This window comes from Nanorana parkeri, unplaced genomic scaffold (genome assembly GCF_000935625.1).
Source record: "Nanorana parkeri isolate BGI_ZX_2015 unplaced genomic scaffold, ASM93562v1 scaffold197, whole genome shotgun sequence".
Lineage (NCBI taxonomy): Eukaryota > Metazoa > Chordata > Amphibia > Anura > Dicroglossidae > Nanorana > Nanorana parkeri.
Window position 1 is genome coordinate 1,273,044 of NW_017306465.1, and position 21,251 is coordinate 1,294,294.

The 21,251-nt window shown below is 44.7% G+C and overlaps 1 protein-coding gene across 4 annotated transcripts in view; it reads right to left on the reverse strand.

Moving 5' to 3' along the window:
• TTYH3 (tweety family member 3) overlaps positions 1-17,129 on the reverse strand; it is a 113,592-nt gene extending 96,463 nt beyond the window's left edge. For all 4 annotated transcript variants that reach the window (XM_018555463.1, XM_018555462.1, XM_018555465.1 and 1 more), the window contains exon 1: positions 16,683-17,129. In XM_018555463.1, coding sequence (XP_018410965.1) covers positions 16,683-16,808 — 126 coding nt within the window. In that variant the 5' untranslated portion in view covers positions 16,809-17,129. The remainder of the gene's footprint in view (positions 1-16,682) is intronic.
• Between the last annotated feature and the right edge of the window lie 4,122 nt (positions 17,130-21,251).

Consider the following 21,251-nt stretch of genomic DNA (forward strand, 5'->3'; position numbering starts at 1 on the left):
CGGTCGCTGATTTTACAGGAAACAAACTTTTAAGCATCAAGGAGCAGCATCCATTGTCAGCGATTTCATCAGCATTTGGAATAGTCCAAAAACCTTTTGACTTCAATATCATTTTAAAAGAGAACTATGGGGTAACCTTTTAATCCCATAGTTCTCTTCATGGTCACGGAAGGACATATACTAATGTCCTCACGTGACCCAAAGCTCAGTATATAGCAAGCTACAGCTCGCTATATACAGAGAGCGCAGCAGCTGAGACGGATCCCGACAATACTGGTAAGATCCACCCAGCTGCGTGATTGACAGCTGTCTCTGCCTATCTAGAGGCAGAGCCAGCTGTGCCCACCCCCTCCCCCGTCCATTCCTCCACTCAGTGCTGGAGGATCGGAGAATGGAGGGGGGGATCCCTTTGGATGGAGCATTCACTGCAGGGAGATGATCGAGAAGTGAGCGCGCGACAGTATGTGTTCGCTCATTCCCCAATCAATAGAGCTGACGTGTGACAGTCACACGTGTCACACGTCAGCTCTAACTATGAGGATGAGTGAAAAATCACTCACCTCTTAGTTCTCCTTTTAGTTCTTATGCTATGTGGATCTGGGATAGCCAAATCAGGTATTTTCACCTTAGTTAATACAGGAAATTGTTCACAGAACAGATGTTTAGGCAGATATAACCACAGTCCATATGTTAGCCTCATCACCACATACAACAGCACGAAATGCGCCAAGGCATTTGGCTCTTTATGCACTCTATGTGCTGTTTTCTATAACACTTCCAGTGCTCTAGGCTTTTTGTGGATACTCTTTCTATATGTGTATGGCTTCATATTTTGATTATCGGTTAAGTAAATGATTAAGCTTTAAAGACAATAGATGTGGAGCGATTCTCTTTTTTTGTTAAAGAGAGACAAAGAAAGAAGGCGAGAAAGCACAAATAAAAAAAGGAGAAAGAACAGAGAAAAAAAGAAAAAAAATGACAAAGCTGGAGAAGGGAAGGACACAAATCAAGAGTTCTTCCTTTACATTAAACAACTGCACCCTTGAGGAATTTAACAGCTACACATACCGCAGCCTAGAACTTAATTTTAGGAAGTTTCAAGCCAGCAATAGAGGCCCTGAAAGACGAAGCATGTAGAACCTTCTATGCAAACAGGAAACAACTTTACTGCCCAAAACCACCTGTAAGAGTCTGGTGTAAAATATTTTACAGTGTCATCATCCCAAACCTCCTTTATGGCAGTTTAGTATGGGGCCCTGTCACCTACCCAATCCAACCAAAATGGGACTCCAGCCCAACAGAAATATTCGATCTAGAATTCTGGTAGCACCTCCTCCAAGCCCATAAGTGCTTGCCTATAAGTGCTTGCCAGGCTGATCTGGGCAGATTCCCTTTACCGCTCACAGTAACAAAGAGGGCGCTTTGATACTGGGACCACTTACAAAGGAGTAACCCCAACTCCTATCACCATAAAGCCCTACTGACCAACAAGGTCCACTCCAAACCACGTGCCCTACAACATGTCACTAGCAAGAAGTTGTCCTCATTCTTCAGGGCCCCCTGATTACACCTCAAGCAAAGTCCATCCAAGGCTCCCATGAATGCGGCCTGACAAAATCTCAAATAAAAAAAAAAGGACATAAATGAACAATTCTAAAGAAAAATGTCAGACTGGAGCAATGAAAAATTAAAAACAAAAACCAGGTAATTTACCATTTACCAGTCACTACAGAGAGACTACAAACTGGTCCCATACCTGGATACTACACAACCCCAAAAGACAGACAGATCCAAAACCAGTACAGGCTGAGCGCCCACAGACTGGTCACACGGCACAGACAGACATACAGGACCAAGGAGAGTAGACTTTGCTAGAGGTGTGGTGTGATCAGGGGACCTTGAGGAATGAGGCCAACTTCTTGCTATGGGATCCTAAGTACTCAGCACTGAGGGACACTTCCAGAGACTCTCTGCTCTCATGCCAGGATTTCACTTCTATAGAAGAGAAGAGGAAACTCCACATTGTACTGGGATAACAGGAGCCGACGGTGAAAACAGCTGCACAATATGTTACCGCAAGTCAAAGACCAAGAGGGACGTGAGAAATTATGGAGAGAGTGCAAGAGAAAGAGGAGCAGTTATTAGGAAACCAGAATCTATACTCCATGAGGTCACATGTTCAGTAATTATAATAGTTACCTCAAGTCCTTTGCAGATGTTTTCTGCTCCAGAGGTTCTGGATTGTATTTAATCCACATAATTGAGGTTTCTCCCTCAGTTAGCTCTGCGCTCATCACTGCTGTTTAGTCAGCGGATTAAAGAGGAACTCCAGCCATACGGTCAGGTTTCCAAACTGCCTTCCAAGACTTCCATATCCTCTTTCGCAAGGCCAAGAACAGTATCTCAACATTTTCACACTTACTATAGTTTTCAGGCCTCAGGGAACACTTGCTAAAATAAATTCATAGGGGGATCATTGGGAAAATGCCATTTACATTGATCCCATTCTTCGAGAACGCTAAAAAGATCATTGTCATTGCTAGCTCTACCAGGTGGCATTAGATACTGAACTATGCAGATACCATCATATGGGAGTTCAATCAGCCACAACTCATGGATCCCCTAGACACCCCTGGAAGAATCTTGGTGGACAATGGTTGGCCTTGAGACATGCTTCTTTACAGCACCTTCCACATTCAAAGATGTTGTACAATACAAGGAACTTCTCAACTTGTCTATATCCTCAGCAGTTGACGCTGTGCTGTACACATAGAGGGCATTCCATAAGCCTGTTACCATGCACATTCATCTGCCTTTGTCCTCTCTCCACTGTCAAAAGGCTCTAAGAGCCCATTCACACCGTAGCTAAATGCAGGGTACTGCAAAACACTACTACACTATGACACAATGCACCTACCTAGGGTGTAGTACTGTGCGCTAGGTGCGTTGCCATTCATTTGAATGGCACCCTAACGCACCTCCTGACAGCCCTGCATTGCAGCACAACACGCAGTATCGCAATTTTAACTGCAAGTATTCCAGTACTGTGCATTGCACTGCAAAGCAGAGCTGCTGAAAGGTGTGTCAGGTGCCAATCAAATGGAATGCATGCTAAGTGTGCTAAGCGGTAGCGTACAGCAAACACTACACAAGAATAAAAAGGACTGACCTGGCCGTGTCATCTCTGAGCCACCATCAATGGCAATGTCCAGGATGCTGCTGACCCTAAAATGATGCCTGAAGAAAGACGGCTCTGTTCTTTTAATGTGAGCTTATAACCATTAGACCAGCCCAGAGCCAGTGTAGGGCATCCCCTGCACTATAGGAAACCAACACACCAGTTGAGAGCACGGAACTTCCACACAGAATTATAGCAGTACACTGGTAGCAGAAACACGGACAGACGGGCCATGTAGGGGGGAAAAAAGCCAACATTAACATACATGTAAGATATGCACATGTAAGATATGCACTTTTATTATACCAGAAGCTATACCATCAAGGTCATTTTCTGCAGAATTCTAGACATTCAGTCATATATAATCATCATGCTTTGCACTCAAAAGAATTCAACGTCAACAATATTTATTGATCTGCATTATATGGCGAGGTCTGTTAAATGGCGATTTATTCTGGTTGTATCAGTAGGATGCGTAGATCAGCTCAGAGTATTCTCTGCCACAGCTAAGCACAGCCTTCTCCTCTGACCTCATTCATCCTTTCATCTTCTATCAGCATCCCCTAATGCAGAACAGCCGCATCCACATTCTAGCCTGCATTCATCCCTTCCAGCCTTGCGATGGGCGGAACTGCGAACATCTTACATCTCAGCCATAGAAGAGGAGACAAACACAGTATAGCTTCCTCATCATAAGCAGAAAAATTATTTCTGGTGCGTCAAAGGCACGATTGGATTGTTGTGGTTCAAAATTGGCCTCTATGTAGTCACAGGAATCAGACATCTGAAAGCTGTTGGTGAAATGGCCAACGCTAGAGCCAAGGGGTGACTAAATATAAATTATATAATGACTTCCCAAAAACGAAAGTTGATTGGCTGTCTCCAGCATCAATACTTGAGACAATGACCAGGAGCAAGCATGTAGATCAGAAAGACTTAAACTGGTCATACCCATGCGGTCATACACATGCGATTATCGGTCGTGCTCTCATCAAACCGCCATCCGTTTTCTGCTTGCATACCCCATCTTGCACAGACCAATGTGGATTTCGTCAATCGACAGAGCAGATTATCGTTTGTTCATGTGCGGTGTTCATGTTGCAATTTTTTGGTACGAAAACGCCACTAATCCATCGATTTCCGTACGTTTCGAAAAAGGTTTTTCAGCCTGACCAGTCGAGGAAATTCGGCAAGTTCTACAGTAATTGTGATTGTTCACTTCCCCTCAACTGGCCGATTATCGTACGAAAACCCGATCCGTGTTGCGATTTCCAAACTATAATTGCAAGGTGTATGGGCAACTTAAGGAAGTACTATAACCAATCAAATAGCAGCCAAGTAACCGTTACTTTCAGAAAGGCAGGTGGACAATGGCCATCTGTACCTCGTTAGTACACCTTTCATGTCTAAAATAGGTTAGATATACATTTTTGGGAAGACTGTTACTGAAACGATTGGTCTAGAGGCAGGGACTTTTTGGTCTAGAGGCAGGGACTTTTTAAAAGGGAGCTGATACTCAAACGTAAGGTCACTGATGCTCTTCAAACTGGTATTAACAAGTCAAAGCGTGTGACAACTTGGCCTAAAGCTTGTGGTGTATGTTGGTGGGGTGATAATGCCCCCTGGGCATGGGCGCGCAAATTAATAAGGAATTCAGGAGCCAGCAACATTTTCTTTAGGATCCAGCTCCATTAAACCTAGAAAAAACCCTCAAAATCAACTATAATTTTTAAGTAGAATTGGCTACCTGGTTCCTGGGATTTGTCCAAGCCTGACCTTGGGTGTTCCTCCTCCAAAAGAAATCTCCATTCACTATTCAGTGCCTGCTGGACACCTTCCCACTACAGCTAAGTGCATATTACAGCACTGGCTTATCTCAAGCATAGGTCAAAGCTGACTAGACAACATTTTATGGCCATCCATAACCTCAGTGCACTCCGCTAATCACTCGCATTTCTTTGCAAAGACACAATGAAGCCAAAAAAGCCAACCCCTGATACAACTATGGGGGCCATTTACAAAAGGTTGACCAGCTTTGTAAAACACTGGAAAATGTTTACTTTTTTTCATGGCTTCCTCTTTTTTGTCCAATTTTTTAAATTTGTGGTATTGAACACCAGAGGAATTTGCCACTTTGTCCATTACAAATAGAAATGTTCTGACCCATTTTAAAAACCCAAAATGTATTGTAATAGGCCTCATTTATAAAGAAGCATACACTTTGACAGCCACGACTGTCAATTATACTGAAAAGTAACAGTCTACCTCTAAATGCGGCACGCTAATCTTTTTTTAATCAAAAATGGCAATTTTGTTAAAACTTTAATTCCCCATTTTACCAGTACAGCAGATAGAGGTTTGATCCACTGGAAATGAGGCAAAATATGTCTGGGGCATAAACTCCAGTATCGCACTTCCCCATTAGTAGGCCCTATCACTAGGTCTGTATGGCCAACATAAATTCCTTCAGGTTTACAGATGGGACAACTTATAATCTTATCCACCGGGTCCAAAAAGAGGTAAAAACAGGAGACTTCTGAGCACTGGGATTAAACAAAAAACAGAAGGCGAGCAATACGAAGAAATGGGATTTGCAGTAATATGCACATCTGGGTACAATATTTCCAATCAGTTAAGAAAGATGGTAACAATTTCACTCAGTTAGAACACATAATAGAGAAATAAACAGAAATGTAATAAATGTAACATGCACACAGGAAGAAATAGACAATAGAAAAAAAACCTATTTAAAAAAAAAAAAAATGGAACAGAAGCCTACGTGTGCAACATTGTATACTACACATGTTTCAGAGCATTTTCAATGACTTTCCTATGGAGTTTAGTCACGTGTGTATCGGAGAAACTAACGGTTCTATAGGCAGCTGTCATCTCACCAATGATCCAGCTTGATTTGTCTTGCAATTTAGAGTCCGTAAAAAAAATAAAGCAATTTGACTTGCTGAATTTTTTTAAAGACATTTCGCTGGTTATCCGACCATCTTTCTCAATTCGAAATGACTTGTACAAAAATTATCTGGGAATAAATATGGTAAATGTTGCTCCAATCCACATAAACTGTTTATCATAACCAGCATGAGTCAGATAGCTCATGGAGGTACAGTGCTAATGGCATTTGCTAGCTCCAAATCATGTAGTCAACACTTTACCTCCATGAGGTCTCTGACCCTATGCTGGTTATGATACACAGTTTATGCTGATTGGAGCAACATTCAACATCCATTCTGAATTGAGAAAGCTAGTCAGATCACCAGGGAACTGTTTCAAGAAAAAATACCACCAAAAAGTCCAGTTGCTTTGATTTATTTTTACAGAGACACCCTTGGACAGCAGTATTGTTTCCGTATGGAGAGGGAAGTATTAGCAGATTTAGATGGATTTGACTAACAAAATTAAATTTGAACTCCAGCTAACACCTTTTAAGCAGTTAAACACATGGGTTCCCTTTTGGGATACAAGTTTTCCAAACATTACCATTGTAAGCACCCCTATCAGTGTTGAATGGTATGTCCCAACCATCTATCTGCCACTTTTGCTGGACAGCTTGGCCTGGAAATTGAAAATGAACCGATAGGCATTGTATATTCTATGAATTTGATTTCTAAATTATTTATCTGTATGTTCAAATACATTTTGATATTTTAGTATTTATATAGCGCCAACAGTTTGCGCAGTGCTTTACAATGTAAATAAAATAGACTTTGTATATCTTTTCGTCATCTGGGAAAGTAATATCCTATCAAAGTAAACAACCCAACCGATGCCTGCAGACATAACATGATACATTAGCAATGCAGCTGAGGGCCCTTATCTAGTGTAGAATAGAGACTCCAAACACAAAGGCCGCATGTGAGACCCATGAGCATAAATAAGGTGAAGGAGAGGGCTCTGCTGACAGACAAGTCTCTGCTTCACTTTCCCACAGGAAACCCCCATCCTAATTACTTGACAGACAAAGAAGAATAAAAGCCACTAAGAGACTGGAAGGAATGCAAGTGAGGCCACCGGCTTCCCAGCCTGGGGACACATCATACATCTACATTGTCCACCTACACATTTTTAGTTGCCTGGCTGTGTCTGGCTTATAGACAATCCAAAACAAGGAGGGTGGATTAGAAAGACTGAGCTCCTGATCTGTATAATTCCAGGTCAGAGACCAGGAAGGTATTGAAGGCTGCGCATCAGGCAGGGGTTTAGCATTTGTAGGAGAGATCAGCAATAGTGGCCTCTATAATGCCTCAGTACAGGATTATGCAATTCTTTCCTTAACTCCCATGCATACTACCCGTCACTACGCTGGGATCTTTGGTGAAATTCTTCACCTTGGAACCTTACTTGATTGTTTCCCGTTGCCTGAAATGTATACTGAAGCTGCTTTTGCCACTCGATAGCGTGTGACCAGGGTCTGCCTAGGAGGATGCGGTTATGATTTTTTTTAGACCTGCACACACATACTAGGGTCAATTTGCTCAATAGCCAGTTAACCTACCAGCATGTCTTTGGAATATGCAAGGAAACCAGATTAGGCATAGGGAGTACGCAAGCAAGCACGCACAGGGAGAACATGCAAACTTCATGCAGATGGTGTCCTGGCTGAGATCCCAAGTACTAGAAGGTAGTACTGGGGCAGGACAGGAAATCAAGAACCCCATTACTGGAAACAGTACTGGGGCAAGACAAAAAAATAAGAACCCCAGTACTGGAAGGCAGTCAGGGGTAGAACTGGAAACCAAAAAACCTGGTACTGGAAGGCAGTACTGGGGCAGGACTGGAAACCAGGAACCCCAGTACTGGAAGGCAGTATTGGGGAGTACTAGGGCAGGACTGGAATCTAACAGGAAAACAAGGTGAACAACGCTGACCTCTCCTATTAAGAATGCTAGTTGCCTGGCTATCAGGCTGATCCTCTGGCTTCCAAGACCTGCATCAGTGTCAGCAACTTGAAGCAAGAGGATCAACAGATCAGCAATGGCAGCCCTCATATTCTCCGTTTAGCGACAGTGACTGTTTTTAGTGAGTGTTACTCGCTATAAGAGCATTTCCTGGAGTTCTTAGAATTCTTGCAATTCGGAGAAAGAAAACTTTCAGTATCTCAAAATAGCCTACGGAAGAACAACACTGTACCATATACCCATCCGGTGGAGCGTATCAAGACAACACAGCTGTCCGTCAAAATCAAATACCCTACACTGGACTGCACAGCAATGCCGGCCATGCATGGATAGAGGTCTCTCATTCAGCCTGGGGCCAGTGTTTAGTGTGGCTGGAGGAATCTCCACTGCTATTGTTTTCAGACAGCCCCAGCAACTTCAGCTGTCTTAACAGCAACTGCATCTGATAGGACACAGTCACAGTTTGGCTTAGAATTTCTAAATGGACTTTTCAGAAGAAATCAGTGCTGCCTAGGGCCAAGCTTGTGCCCCTCATTCACACCTAAGTATTGCGACAACGCACATGAACCTGTGTGCATTATCAAATCGTGTGAAAAAACAGGTCATTGGTAGAGCTGAGCTTTGGGCTCATTCAACCTTGCTCGCACAGGAGTGAAATCACGTGGCAAAAATGCTTAGTACAAAGTTGGGCATACGACAACCCATTCTAAAGAAAAGCCTGCCATGATCGCACACCCCAAAATCCCACAACTGCATGCACAGACACGGCGCATTTGCCTCGTTGCTCAGGTGGGAATGAGGGCTTCATGCGTTGCCGTACATATGGCATCCACGCCAAAATACATGCACATTATTTTAATTCGTTTTAAACAAGTTCAAAAGCTCAGTAGTTGGCAGACAATTTTGCAAATTTGTGAACAAGGTAGGCTCGGGGTGCTATCAGGATGCATGGTACTGAAGCACGGCTCCACTAAAGAGATGCATTTTGTAGCACAATCCAGCAACATGTACTAAACTGCTCCATTTTGCGTGCATGGTCACAACGCTCATGTTTGAATGGGGGCTGGAACTGCGTTATAGATAACAGGCTTCACTTCACACATTGACACTGCCAAAAAATTCAGGGCCTATTTACATCTACGCCTTAAAGAAATGCTCATCTTACCGCAATGCACATTACATGCATTGACACATCATGGTGCCATTCATTTGGCATAGCACTCCAATGTACTGAGGAAACGCACCCTAGTGCATTACAGAAACAATTCTGTCACGTCCAATATTTGGGGTGTTTTGGCACATAGGGAGCCCAATGGTTTTTAATGAGCTTTATCATCACGTTAATGAGCGACATAACCCGCATTCATATAAACGGACCCTTGAAGTGACCAATCAACGTTCGCATATAACCTCATGAAACAGATCGCAAAGCTAAACACCACATGCCGAACCTAAGATGACAATGTTTACCTTGTTACTGTGTCAGCAAATTGCAGCTCTGGCCTTTCACAAACTTCTGCGCTGACCTCATTTCGTCAACCTACCAATTATCTCGTTTGCAAACACAACAAAAGCGTAAATGCCCTGGCTTGCCCGATGCCCACACGGAGCTTCATGGCTGCAATTCCTCCGGCAAGATAAAAGCAGAGGGCGTACAAAAAAAAAAAAAATGAAATAAATAATCATTATCTCAGCAGCTTTGCACAAGCTCATGGATGCAGAGATTCAGATACACGTCTATACAACAAATGTCTATGAAGAATAATAGCTGTATTGACAATATCAGATCTAATTCCCCCTTTTTATTTTCTAATCTGAGCTGCAAATATGATTGGTCACTCAATGTCACTCACAAATCAATATTCATTTAGGTCTATTGATATATGAGAGAGTTTAAATTCTTGCTACTGGGAGATTTAAAGCCAACCTCCAGTCCCCCATCCCAGTCATCTGCAACTGTATTTAAAAGATTCAGTGCAAGGGGAGTATAAAGTGATCGTTTTAAATGCTTGTTCAGGTCTAGGGTACCTGGGTAAAGCAGTTTTACTCTGTTCCCCTGGCAATCGGCAGTCACCGTACCCGCATACACTCCAGCTTGTGGTCTGTCCCTCAGCATCCTCACATACACTGCCTGTCCACAAAAAAAAAAAAAAGTCACACACTGTAATATTTTGTTGGACCGTCTTTAGCTTTGATTACGGCACGCATTCACGATCATTTCCATAAGCTTATGCAATGTCAACATTTATTTCCTTCCAGAGTTACATTCATTTTTTCACCAAGATCTTGTAGTGATGGGAGAGTCTGACAACTGTGTAAAGTCTTCTCAAGCACATCCCAAAGATTCTTAATAGGGTTAAGGTCTGGACTCTGTGGTGGCCAATTCATATGTAAAAATGATGCCTCATGTTCCCTGAACCAATCTTTCACACGTTGAGCCTGATGAATCCTGGCATTGTCATCTTGGAATATGTCAGTGCCATCAGGGAAGAAAAAAAATCCATTGATTGGAAAACCTGGTCAGTCAGTATATTCAGGTAGGCAGCTGACCTCAATTTTTGGGCACATAACGTTGCAGAACCTAGACTAAATATCCAATGGAAAGCTCCGACCTATTTGCTTAGCTTAATCCAGGTGGTGACTTTTTATGGACAGGCAGTATATAAAATACATGGCTATGAGCTCTGCATTGTATTGATGACATCACCGAGGGTAGAAGAGTCTGTGGGTTCCGGTTTTGTAGCCTGGAGGATGCGGGGATAAGGTAAGTAAAAGCCCTTTTCCCAGATACTCTAGACCTAAACGAGCAGTTCCAGCCAAATTGCTTTTTTTTATTTATACTGTATGTAGGTCACTTTTGGCGATTCCGATTTGCTGTAGGACATGCTGAACGAACGTGGAGGTTCTTTTTGCAGAAGATCACGGTGAGCTGGGTGCATATTTATTAACGGATTGCTGTGGCACCATCCAGTTGTTTCAGCACTCCGCACCTTGGTGTATACAGGTCTGGTGTGCAATGGAGATAGTGTTATGATGTATAGATGAAGCTTAACACCTGGCAAAGCTGAGGAGTCCCTTCCTAAGAGGGAGCAGGGTTGCAAGCCAGTCCACAAGCAGTGGCAGTATTTGTTTGAGTCATCGTAGCCAGGCAGCTGATATCTTCTGAATTCTCATTCTTGGCTAAACGTTGGGCTATCCAACTTGAAGCCTCCATGATTCTGTCATGACAGGTATTTCTTTAAGCAGCATTAAATGAAGTTAGATTACAGAAGGTTCTGGTGCGTACAGACTAGAACGTGGCCAGCCATGCATGCACAATGTAGATGATGAATTGTGCTGTACAAAGTTCCATGGGGCGAACCAGCAGGTTTGTACCTTTGTAGCAGACAGATGGGAGCTCAGGTGTAGTAGAGGAAGAGGGAGAGGCAGGATCTCTGCAGGTGTCAGATGTACAGATGGAAAAATAATAGAGCCCAGCCAGTAAAATCCTTCCTGGCGGTTGAACGGTTTGCCTGGGAAGACTTGGGCAGGAGGTATCATGGGGAAGATTAGGAATGAGGAACATGTGTTTGTAAGGAGCCAAATCAGGTGTACATGAAGACACTTCCACCAGAACACCTTTATTTGTAGACATTATATTCTTTTCATTAATGTCTGAATAAAAGACAAACATCAATCTATGCTTTGGGACCATGCAAGACCCCATCCTCAAGGCACTGTGCTGGAGGAACCATCCCTCTAGTCTACTAAGGGCATTGAGGTACTTATCCATATGGTGTGCGATAGACACCTACATAGACTCACATCTGACTTTCATTGCCTTATATCTTTAGGTATGGGGTGGACAATTTAATCTGGAAGGCAGAAGGATTTATTTTTTTAGGCACCAACTTCAATAACAAGAGTGAAACCCAAACAATAGACAAAAGCTGCAGTTTTTAAGGACCATTGGCTACCTGGAATTTGTGCATCCCTGCCTGGATATCTTTACAGTGCTGAAACTCTTTGCTAGGCAAAGCCTCAATTTCAAGGACCACTTTCACCTAACCACCATAGTTCCACCAAGCCAATGTTATAATTTTGGGTGGGCAATCATGTCCTGAAAAACCCACTTAAGTCAGAGGTGGGCACATTAAAATGGAATTCATGCGCCAGTCTGTCCAGGAGCCAGCTTCATTGAAAACAATTAGAGAACCTCAAAAGTTGGGTGCCAGCTGTAATTTTTAAGGAGCATTGGTTACCTGGCTCCTGGGATTTGGCCCGGCTTTAAAGTGTCTTGGAGACAAGCATCTGCAGGAGTTTCCCCCTCCCATCCCTAAGGCAATGACAAAGGTGTCAATCTCTTGCTGTTTGATGCCCCAACTTTTAGCTCACGTCATGTTATGGGGAATTCACAAGGGAATGTGACACCATCATTTATCTCTTGTCATGATGGCTGTGGCTGGAAATTCTGGTAGGGAGACCTTTCCACTAAATTCGGAAATATCAGTTTTTGGTGAAGTGACCCCGTTTTAGTTGTCCACATACCACTAGAGATTCCATATCAAGGTCAGCAGATTTAGCTCCAGCCTCGTTCCTCTGCTACATAGAAAACAGTGTCTAAATGAAGCTTACTGCAATTCTGTCTGTCTTTGCCTCTGGCAGCTAAGCAGTTTTACAGCCTCATCCCCCAACCGCCTTCCATAGCCCACAGTTTATCTCTCTGTGTTTTCAAACCAACCTAACCAAGAAAACAGATGTGCTGCAGGCAACAGGAGATCGAGATTAACCCCTTACAGCTGGCCACAGACAGAGAATGACATTCCCATCCTCCAATGCATTGTCTTGCCAGCAGCACACACTGTGATCAACGCTGCGATGGGCCCCATGGGTGTTCGTGCCATAAGCACCTTTATCTCTGTATGAAGGAAGAACAAGCACTTCCGATATTTAACTGTCATTACTCTCCAGGGAAGCCCAACATGGGCCACTTCTTGCCTCAATGTTACAAATAATGCTTTCATACAAAACATGGTTTGTAAGGATCACCCTCTATGTTGTCACCCACATTACAATCTGATTGCAGAATCGTCATTAGATTTAGTACCAACAATGTAGTGTGAGAATCTGCCTACAGGTGGCCGGCCATACATGGTTGGAATTTCAGCAGTAATCGGATGAGATTTGATCAGGTCGGTAGCACTGTCTACTAGGGGTGCACCAATACTAGTATCAGTGCCGATACTGAGTATTTAGGCAAGTATTTGTACTTGCCCAAATGCTCCGATACCTTCCCCGATACCAAAACTACCCGTCAGAGATAGATTTCCCCTGACCGGCAGTGCCGTAGGGAAGCATGGAGCCATATTTCCATGCAATCAGGAAGCTGAGCGACAAGTAATGACCCGCCTCCCGATTGGCCGGGAAGCCGGCTTTCCAGCCAATCAGCATAGAGCCGGCTGTGCGGCTGGCTCGATGCTGATTGGCCCGGGAGCCGACTTCTTGGCCAAACTGCCAGCTCAATGCTGATTGAACCCGCTTTCCAGCCAATCAGCATTGAGCTTCCCAGCCAATCAGGAAGCCGGTCATTACTCATCGCCTGGCTTCTTGATTGGCCAGGAAACCAGCTCTATGCTGATTGCTCCATGCCGGCAGAAACACTGGTATCGGTACTCCGTATCAGTGAGTACCAAAAGCAAAATATCGTTACTCGTACTCAACACCAAAAAACCCGCTATCGGTGCATCCCTACTATCTACACCACCCAGCTCAACAAACCAACTAACCGGCAGGGGAGATTTTCCCATCCATGCCATCTCATATGCATGGAGAAATCAATGGATTTAGCGGGCTGAATGAGAAATCTTCAAGTGTATGGCTGGTTTAAGAGTATACAAGTTCAGACGTGGAAGAAGGAATATGGAATTTAAGAGCCAGTCTATCCAATCCAGGAGCCAGCAGATTTGCTTTAGGAGCCAGCTCCATTGGCAACTAGAGAAAAAGTAAAAAGTTAGCCACCAGGTGGAATTTTTAAAGGAGAATTGGCGACCTGGCTCCTGGGGTTCATCTAACACTGAATAAACTGAACAGATTGTTCAAGCAAGCCAAGGCAATACAAATGTCTGAAGGTTCTCATTCATCCAGGTCATGGTATATCTGTAAAAAATAAGTCAAGGCAACAGGACTTGTATTTTTCTTGAAGACGTTTCAGTGACCAGTGTCACAAACATCTTCAAGAACAATACAGCAAGTCCAGTTGCCTTGACTTTTCTTACAGATAAGGCAATACATTGTTACTGTCTATGATAATCCATTCAAAACAGGTGTGGGCAAATCTGGTCCTCCAGCTGTGCTTTAAGTCCAAATCCCATCATGCTGTTGCCTACATGGAGCGATGCCTGCAACCTCCAGTCTTGCAATACCTCATGGGACTGTTCCACAACAGCTGGAAGGCCGGAGTTGCTCACCCCTGATCTAGAGTCTACTGGTAACCCATCTAAAGTAGACTGTACCGTGTGTAACCAACTTCAAGAGGAAGTGAACTCAAACCTCTGCTGTGGCCTTCTTTTGGCCACAGCTTTCAGAGGACTAGTCACCAGCATTGCCTGTGGTATCCCTACAGTCAATCTTTTGCCCATTACAAACCTACCATGTCTTGTTCTGCAGTGTGCCTCTGTGGGGAGGCGGTCTTCTTGGCAGAGGCAGGGCTTTACTTCCCCATTTCAGAACCTCCAGCAAGGAGGACAGTGAGCAGAACAGTAGTGACAACTCCAAATCTCCCGAGCCTGGTAAAGGCAGCAGTGCCATAGAGGTACAGTATATCTGAAGTGTGAGATCTATGAGGCTGTAGGCACCAAGTACCTGGGTTCCCTCACATACCAGAAGTGCTCTGCTATCTTTTTATTAGGAGTTCAAGACAAAAGGGCACATATTCCGGGTACGGCTTAACATTTCTAGATGTCCCCAACAAGAAATCTTTTTTTAAGTTGAGTTACTCATTACGAGTAGGGCAACCTCATAAGAATCTGACCAGGCCTACTCGTGAGAGATCTGTCCGCCTTCACTGGGTCTACAATGCAGTCATTTTTCACAGTTTTTGCCCCAACTGAATGACCAGATGCTTCCTGTGTGTACCCAGGTTCAGGAATATCCCCAGTGTTAGTCACCAAGGTCCCCCAGCACTGCATTTTAGGATGCCAGAGCAAAGTCCAGGGTTTTAGACGGATCCACCTGGGTTCTCTACAAAGCACAAACACTTGTATTAGACTAAGCTGCTGTTAGTTTAAAGCAGAGGTGGGCAACACCGGCCCTCCACCTGTAATTTAACTACAAATCCCAGCTTGCAACATGGGAGTCATGCCTGTGACTGTCGGTCTTGCAATGCCTCAGGGAACTTGTAGTTCCACCGCAGCAGGAGTGCCGAGGCTGCTGTGTTTAACAGCCCTCTAAGAATTGTATTCAAACCCAACACCTCCAGACAATTTCTGAAGAGGGTCGAACAACAAGCATCAATTTTCCTGCCCGATCACCGGAGACGAGGCGTTATCTAAGCACGCCGACTGGCACACCTGTGCAATACAAACGCCAAAGCCGTCTCCCCGTACACAGCTGGTTTATAAACTGGGAAAATGGACACGTTCCACTTATCGGCCAATTAGGTCTCATTTGATGTTCTTTTTCAATCGCAGGCAACTGAACGGGCCGACTATGGACAACCTGCGTACTTTATGCTTTTCTCCAATTTTAATAAATACAGGTGTCCATCCATAAGACAATGTGAAAGACTAAAAACATATATCTATATATATCCATTATAATAATAATAATAATAAAATCTCCACCATCTACCCCAATCAGCCCGTCATACATAGAGATATACACAATATAACGTCTATAGGACTACATGGAGCTCTGGAAGATGCAGCCCCGGCACGGCTACGATGTCGGCCATTTTCAGGAATCACAAATATTGAGTGTGATTTTGGGTTTTTTGGCGGACATCTTCATCAGCACGCGTCGTTAACTATATACAGATGTATGCAAAAAAAAAAAAAATGGAAAAAAAGGGCATAGCGGAGACAAAAGGGAAAAACAAAAATCATAAAAATACTATCACGCCGGAGATGGCGATTGGGTGAATTGTCTGGATGATAGAGACGGCGAAATGTTGATTTTGGGATCTAGACCATTATGTACAATTTTTCCCCAAAGCTGCTTGGGGGGAGTAGACGCAAGCAACGCCACACTCACTCCCTGCCTGGGGAACAACCTACGGTCATCCCTGGAGCCACTTCCTGCCATTGTATCCTAATCTGACACCATCTCATATAAATACGGGGGGATGATCCCCAAAAATAAAAGGCAAGGAAATGTCAGTAAATAGAGACTGTGGGGCGTTGGGGGTAGCCAAGAAATGAATATTCACATCAAGCCGATATAGTTGTAGAACAAAAGAATGAGATGATGTCAGGAGGATGAGCATCCCGTCAGTGGAAAGCAGTGCAGGATCTCACACAGACAGCCAGGTAGTCATGTATATAATATAAATATATATTGTTACAATGTATACAAACTGATGGATCCATGCAGTCACGTGACTGTCACAGGTGTCTCACCTGCTGGTAATCGGGGTCCTCAGGTTTGAAGTCCCCACTGAGGGTCTCCCATTTCAGGTTGAGATGGGGGAGTCGGTGCAGGAGGTTCACCCACCACGGTGGGCTGTAGGTGATGACAGCAGCCATGTTTGCGGAGCTCACAACGGCGGCCTGGCTCTCATGGGGTTCGGGGAGGGAGGAGGAAGGGGGGTACACGGGCGATCGGTGCTTAAGCTCGCCCCCACCGATCCATTCTCTTCTTGTTACCCGGAATTAGCCCTGAGACGGCTCCTGCTCCCTGGGTGTGCTGTGCTCATCGTCAACCCGCTGCGGGTGTGGGTATGTGGGTGCACGGAGCAGGCGATGCCCGGGGAATCCTGGTGCTGATGCTCCCCAGCTCCGGCTCTTTGTTCCCTGAGACTCGATCTGCTCCGTACACCCCTCCTGCGGGTCTCGGAGTGTCCCTAGTCCCGCCCTGAGGATCAGACCGCCCCCACTGGCTCCACCTTGACTCTACTACACCGCCTTAACTCCGCCCCCCTCATTTCCATAGCCCGCATCTTTCTACCACAGCCAGGCACGCTGGGCCAACCCACTCCGTACTCGACCGCCCTATTCCCTCCCACTCTGCACACAGCCCCGCCCTGCCTTAGGTCATACTTCTCTAGCTCCGCCCTACTGCTCCCTTACCACGCCCGCTTGAGGAGTCGTCACCTAGCCACTGGAAGGTTAGGCTTCCTCTCAGCCCCGCCCCTTTTTACTGAGCTGTCCTGTCCTCTTGGCGATTTCGATTTGCCTTCTCGTACCTGTCTGAGCCACCCGTGTGCCCACGTCCGCTTCTTCCTGTGACCTTATGGGGTCTGTTTATAAACAATTTGCAGAGTCATTCACCCTGTGAATCTCTGAATGTTCATTCTGTGTGAACAAAGGCAAAAACAATAATTTGCAGAAGATGTTATATTCATGTTCAATGTAACAATCAGAAAATACCTAATTATGGCCACTAGATGGAGCACAAGAGCATAGGAAATCAATACCCCTTTCCCGTCCTTTTCTGCTCCATCTAGTGGCCATAATGAGGTATTACATTACGTAACATTACATGCAACCTGAAAAGAAACTATATAGGCAGCCCCCGAGTTACATACGACTCCTACTTACAAACGGAGGCGATTACTGTACCGCAGGGGTAGTTGTAATACTACCGTGCTCGTGCCAACCAGGAGTGCCCGCCTTTTTGGGTCTGGTTCATAGTGCTGTACGTACATTACAGGAAATTGGTTCTTGTTAGACGTGCAGGCGAGGGGTGCCCACCTCTTCTTTCAAGTCACTGTGAGGTTTTTACTGCTGTCTGTATCCTCATTTGAAAGATTTAATCTCACTTCCTGTCCTTGAGACAACAGGAAGTGAGAGGAAATCTACCCCTAGGAAGGGAAATCCACTCCTGTAAGAGTCATCATGGGAAAAAGGTGTCTCCACTGAAGCTAAACCCCACATTTTCAAAAAGCAATTGTCACAGGGACAGAAAGTGAGGTGAAATCTTATGAACAGGGGCACACACAGCAAAGCAAAATGTTACGGGGGGTTAACCCTTCCCTATGCTATCCAAAGCAAAAAAACATTTTTTGTGGCTGGAGTTATACTTAAAAAATGTACCTGTTCCAACTTACATACAAATTCAACTTAAGAACAAACCTACAGACCCTATCTTGTTCGTAACCCGGGGCCTGTCTATACTAAGAGTCTTCCTTTTTGCCTCTTTGCACAGAACGAATGTTCACAGAGATTCACAAGAGCCTCCAGTGTCCTGTGCACACCCTACAGGTGCGTTGTATGTCAATGTATCATGTCTGCATATTTACTCAACACACAACATATTATACCGCAATGCTCTGTTGTGCATAGAGTTGAATAAAGGGTAATTGTGTAACATCTGAAAGTTAAAAGAAAAGAAGTAAACCTTGTAATGCATTGTCACAACACACAGTACCGTGCGCACTGGTGTGAATGGGCTCAAAGTATCTAAACCCACAAACAATGTAATACATTGCAACTGACCTGAAGGTGGCTTGCATTTCTCACAGGAGTGGACATACCATTTGTGCAGACTGTGTAAATGCACAGGGGCCCTCTAGCACAGGGCCCACTCTGGATCACATGGGTGCTGAGACTCTTTTCCACCAACATGTAGACTTTAACACGGCTCACTTCTATCTAGATGTCAATTGATACACAGTGACTAAGTGTTTCTACGTGGGCAGTAGTTAAATGGGGACCAAAAGTTGGTCTTGCCTTGGTGACTTGTTGTGAGTGAGATGGCCCCCCCCCCAGTAAAGTCCAGTAAGAGAGAGTTTAGTGATCTACTGTTCCCGTGGTACTAGTGAAGGGCTGAGAAACCACAGAGGATGTGCTGTCTATGACCAGCTCAAGAGGCACCTACCTGCCCAAGCCTAGGTAATAAGCTGGAAGCCTAGTAAGGTTCTATCAATGGTGAAGGAAAGCACATGCAATGGGGGCACACCAAGAGAAGAGTATGGCCCAAGAGTTTAGAGATCCACCAGAAAAGAGTCAATGTGTGGTGCTTGTGGAGAATCATCTGGAATAGAATACCAGTCTGAGGAGGCTTGTGTGGTCTACCTCCCCGTGAATGACAGGTTACACCTCCACAGTCTATGCTATGGATGATCCTACAAGGCTTGGTTTGCCAACCACAACATGTCCCATTGATCCCAGAATGGTGGCACTTGTCTCTTGATCACCATCCTGCACTTCAAGTCTTCTTTTTGACCATTGGCTGATATCACCGTTTTAAGGGCCACCATTTCCACCATAGAATACCCTCACTCAGAGCTTTTCCATGCTAGTAACTTAAATATGACCTCTAATATCCAATTGTGGTATCCACGTGTGTACTGGCAGTGGTCACTCAAACACTTTGCCTGCAAAGACCCAATTAAAATGTTTTGGCTTTAAATATATTTCAAGCTTGGGTGTTCAGATGTCTTTTGAGGTCTTCTGCAAAGCTAAAGACTCATAAACTGCTTAAATCAGCAGGATTAGGCTGAAATTTGAGCAGTGTGTGGCCTTTTCATGGAGGGTTGGACAAAATTTTGTTTCCTCAACGGACTTTTGTTGAAGGAGCTGGTTCAAAAATTGCCAATCAGCTGAAGTCACGGTTCGGGTATTCTGGGGTACACTCACCGCTGTCAAAATATAATAGCCCGGAGTAGGGATTCTCTGTTTAGTGTTGATGGGCAATTGAATGCTGAAATAGGCAAGAGGTTCTCTATCAAACTGCATTGTGTGTTATGGCCATAGCTGGGAACTGTCCATTTAAACTGATCTTGAGAGTCTCTCCAATATAATGGACCGAAGAGCGATGTAAAACCAGGAGTATGAAAATGAACTACCTGCACCCGGTCAGTGGTCTTGCAATCTGTACACCACTAATAAGCCAAGGCTGGGGGACACTGGCACCTTGTCTACTAACATTCCAGTTTCCTTGATGATATGGCAGTCTGTCTGACAATATGATAATCTTTATACTGACAAAGCCATGAGTCGGATAACAGCGAAGTCTCTCCAGTACAATGACAGTCTATGTGGTGATATAGATTTTGAAGCATGCAGCTGTCTCTGGTAACAGATGTCACCGTCCATTCTGACCAGTTGTAGACACGGTCATGGACACTGAAAGTACCATGCGTTGTCTTTGCCCTGTTCTGTCCAGTGTAAGGCAATGGCTATGGTACTGTGGTGTCCAGCAGCCCTCGGAAAGGTTACAGATGCACTTGGTCCGCCATTATGTTCAGGCCTAAGCTATAGCGAGAGACTCCCGGGTCTGACACTCAATAGGAGCAGGGAAACACCAGCCCAACTTTGCTCAGCCTGGGGCAGTGAGAACAATGACTTCTCTAGCTAGAAGGGTAAAACCAAAGGTTCACTTAACTGCCCTCCTCACAAGGAGTACATCCTCCTCACTTAGTTCAGCCCTGCATGAGCCCCAAGTCACTTCAATTGGATTTCACAGGACCGGAACCTCTCCCCAACCCAGGTGAAAGCACTGGACCAATCACCCGCTCTGGCACATGGAGTGAATCACATTGTCTCCGGATGCACTTGGTCCGCCATGATGTTCAGGCCTAAGCTATAGCCAGAGACTCGCAGTATTTGCTAGGGCCGGGTCTGACACTTAATAGGAGCAGGGGAACACCAGCCCAACTTTGCTCAGCCTGGGGCAGTGAGAACAATGACTTCTCTAGCTCTGAGCCCTGTACTGCAGTTCAATGGGGGGAAAGGGGGGATACCCTTTAAAGTGAACCTGTGCTTTTCCCATGAAGGGTAAAACCAAAAGGTTCACTTAACTACCCTCCTCACAAGGAGTACATCCTCATCACTTGGTTCAGCCCTGCATAAGCTCCAAGTCACTCCAGTTGGATGTTACAGGACCGGAACTTCTGCCCAACCCCATGTGACAGCACTGGATCAATCGCCCACTCTGGCACATGGGGTGAATCACATTATCTCCATACCCCAAAGTGGCAGGTATTTTGGATCTTCTCCCAGTGGCTGAACAGAGGGGTGGTAAAG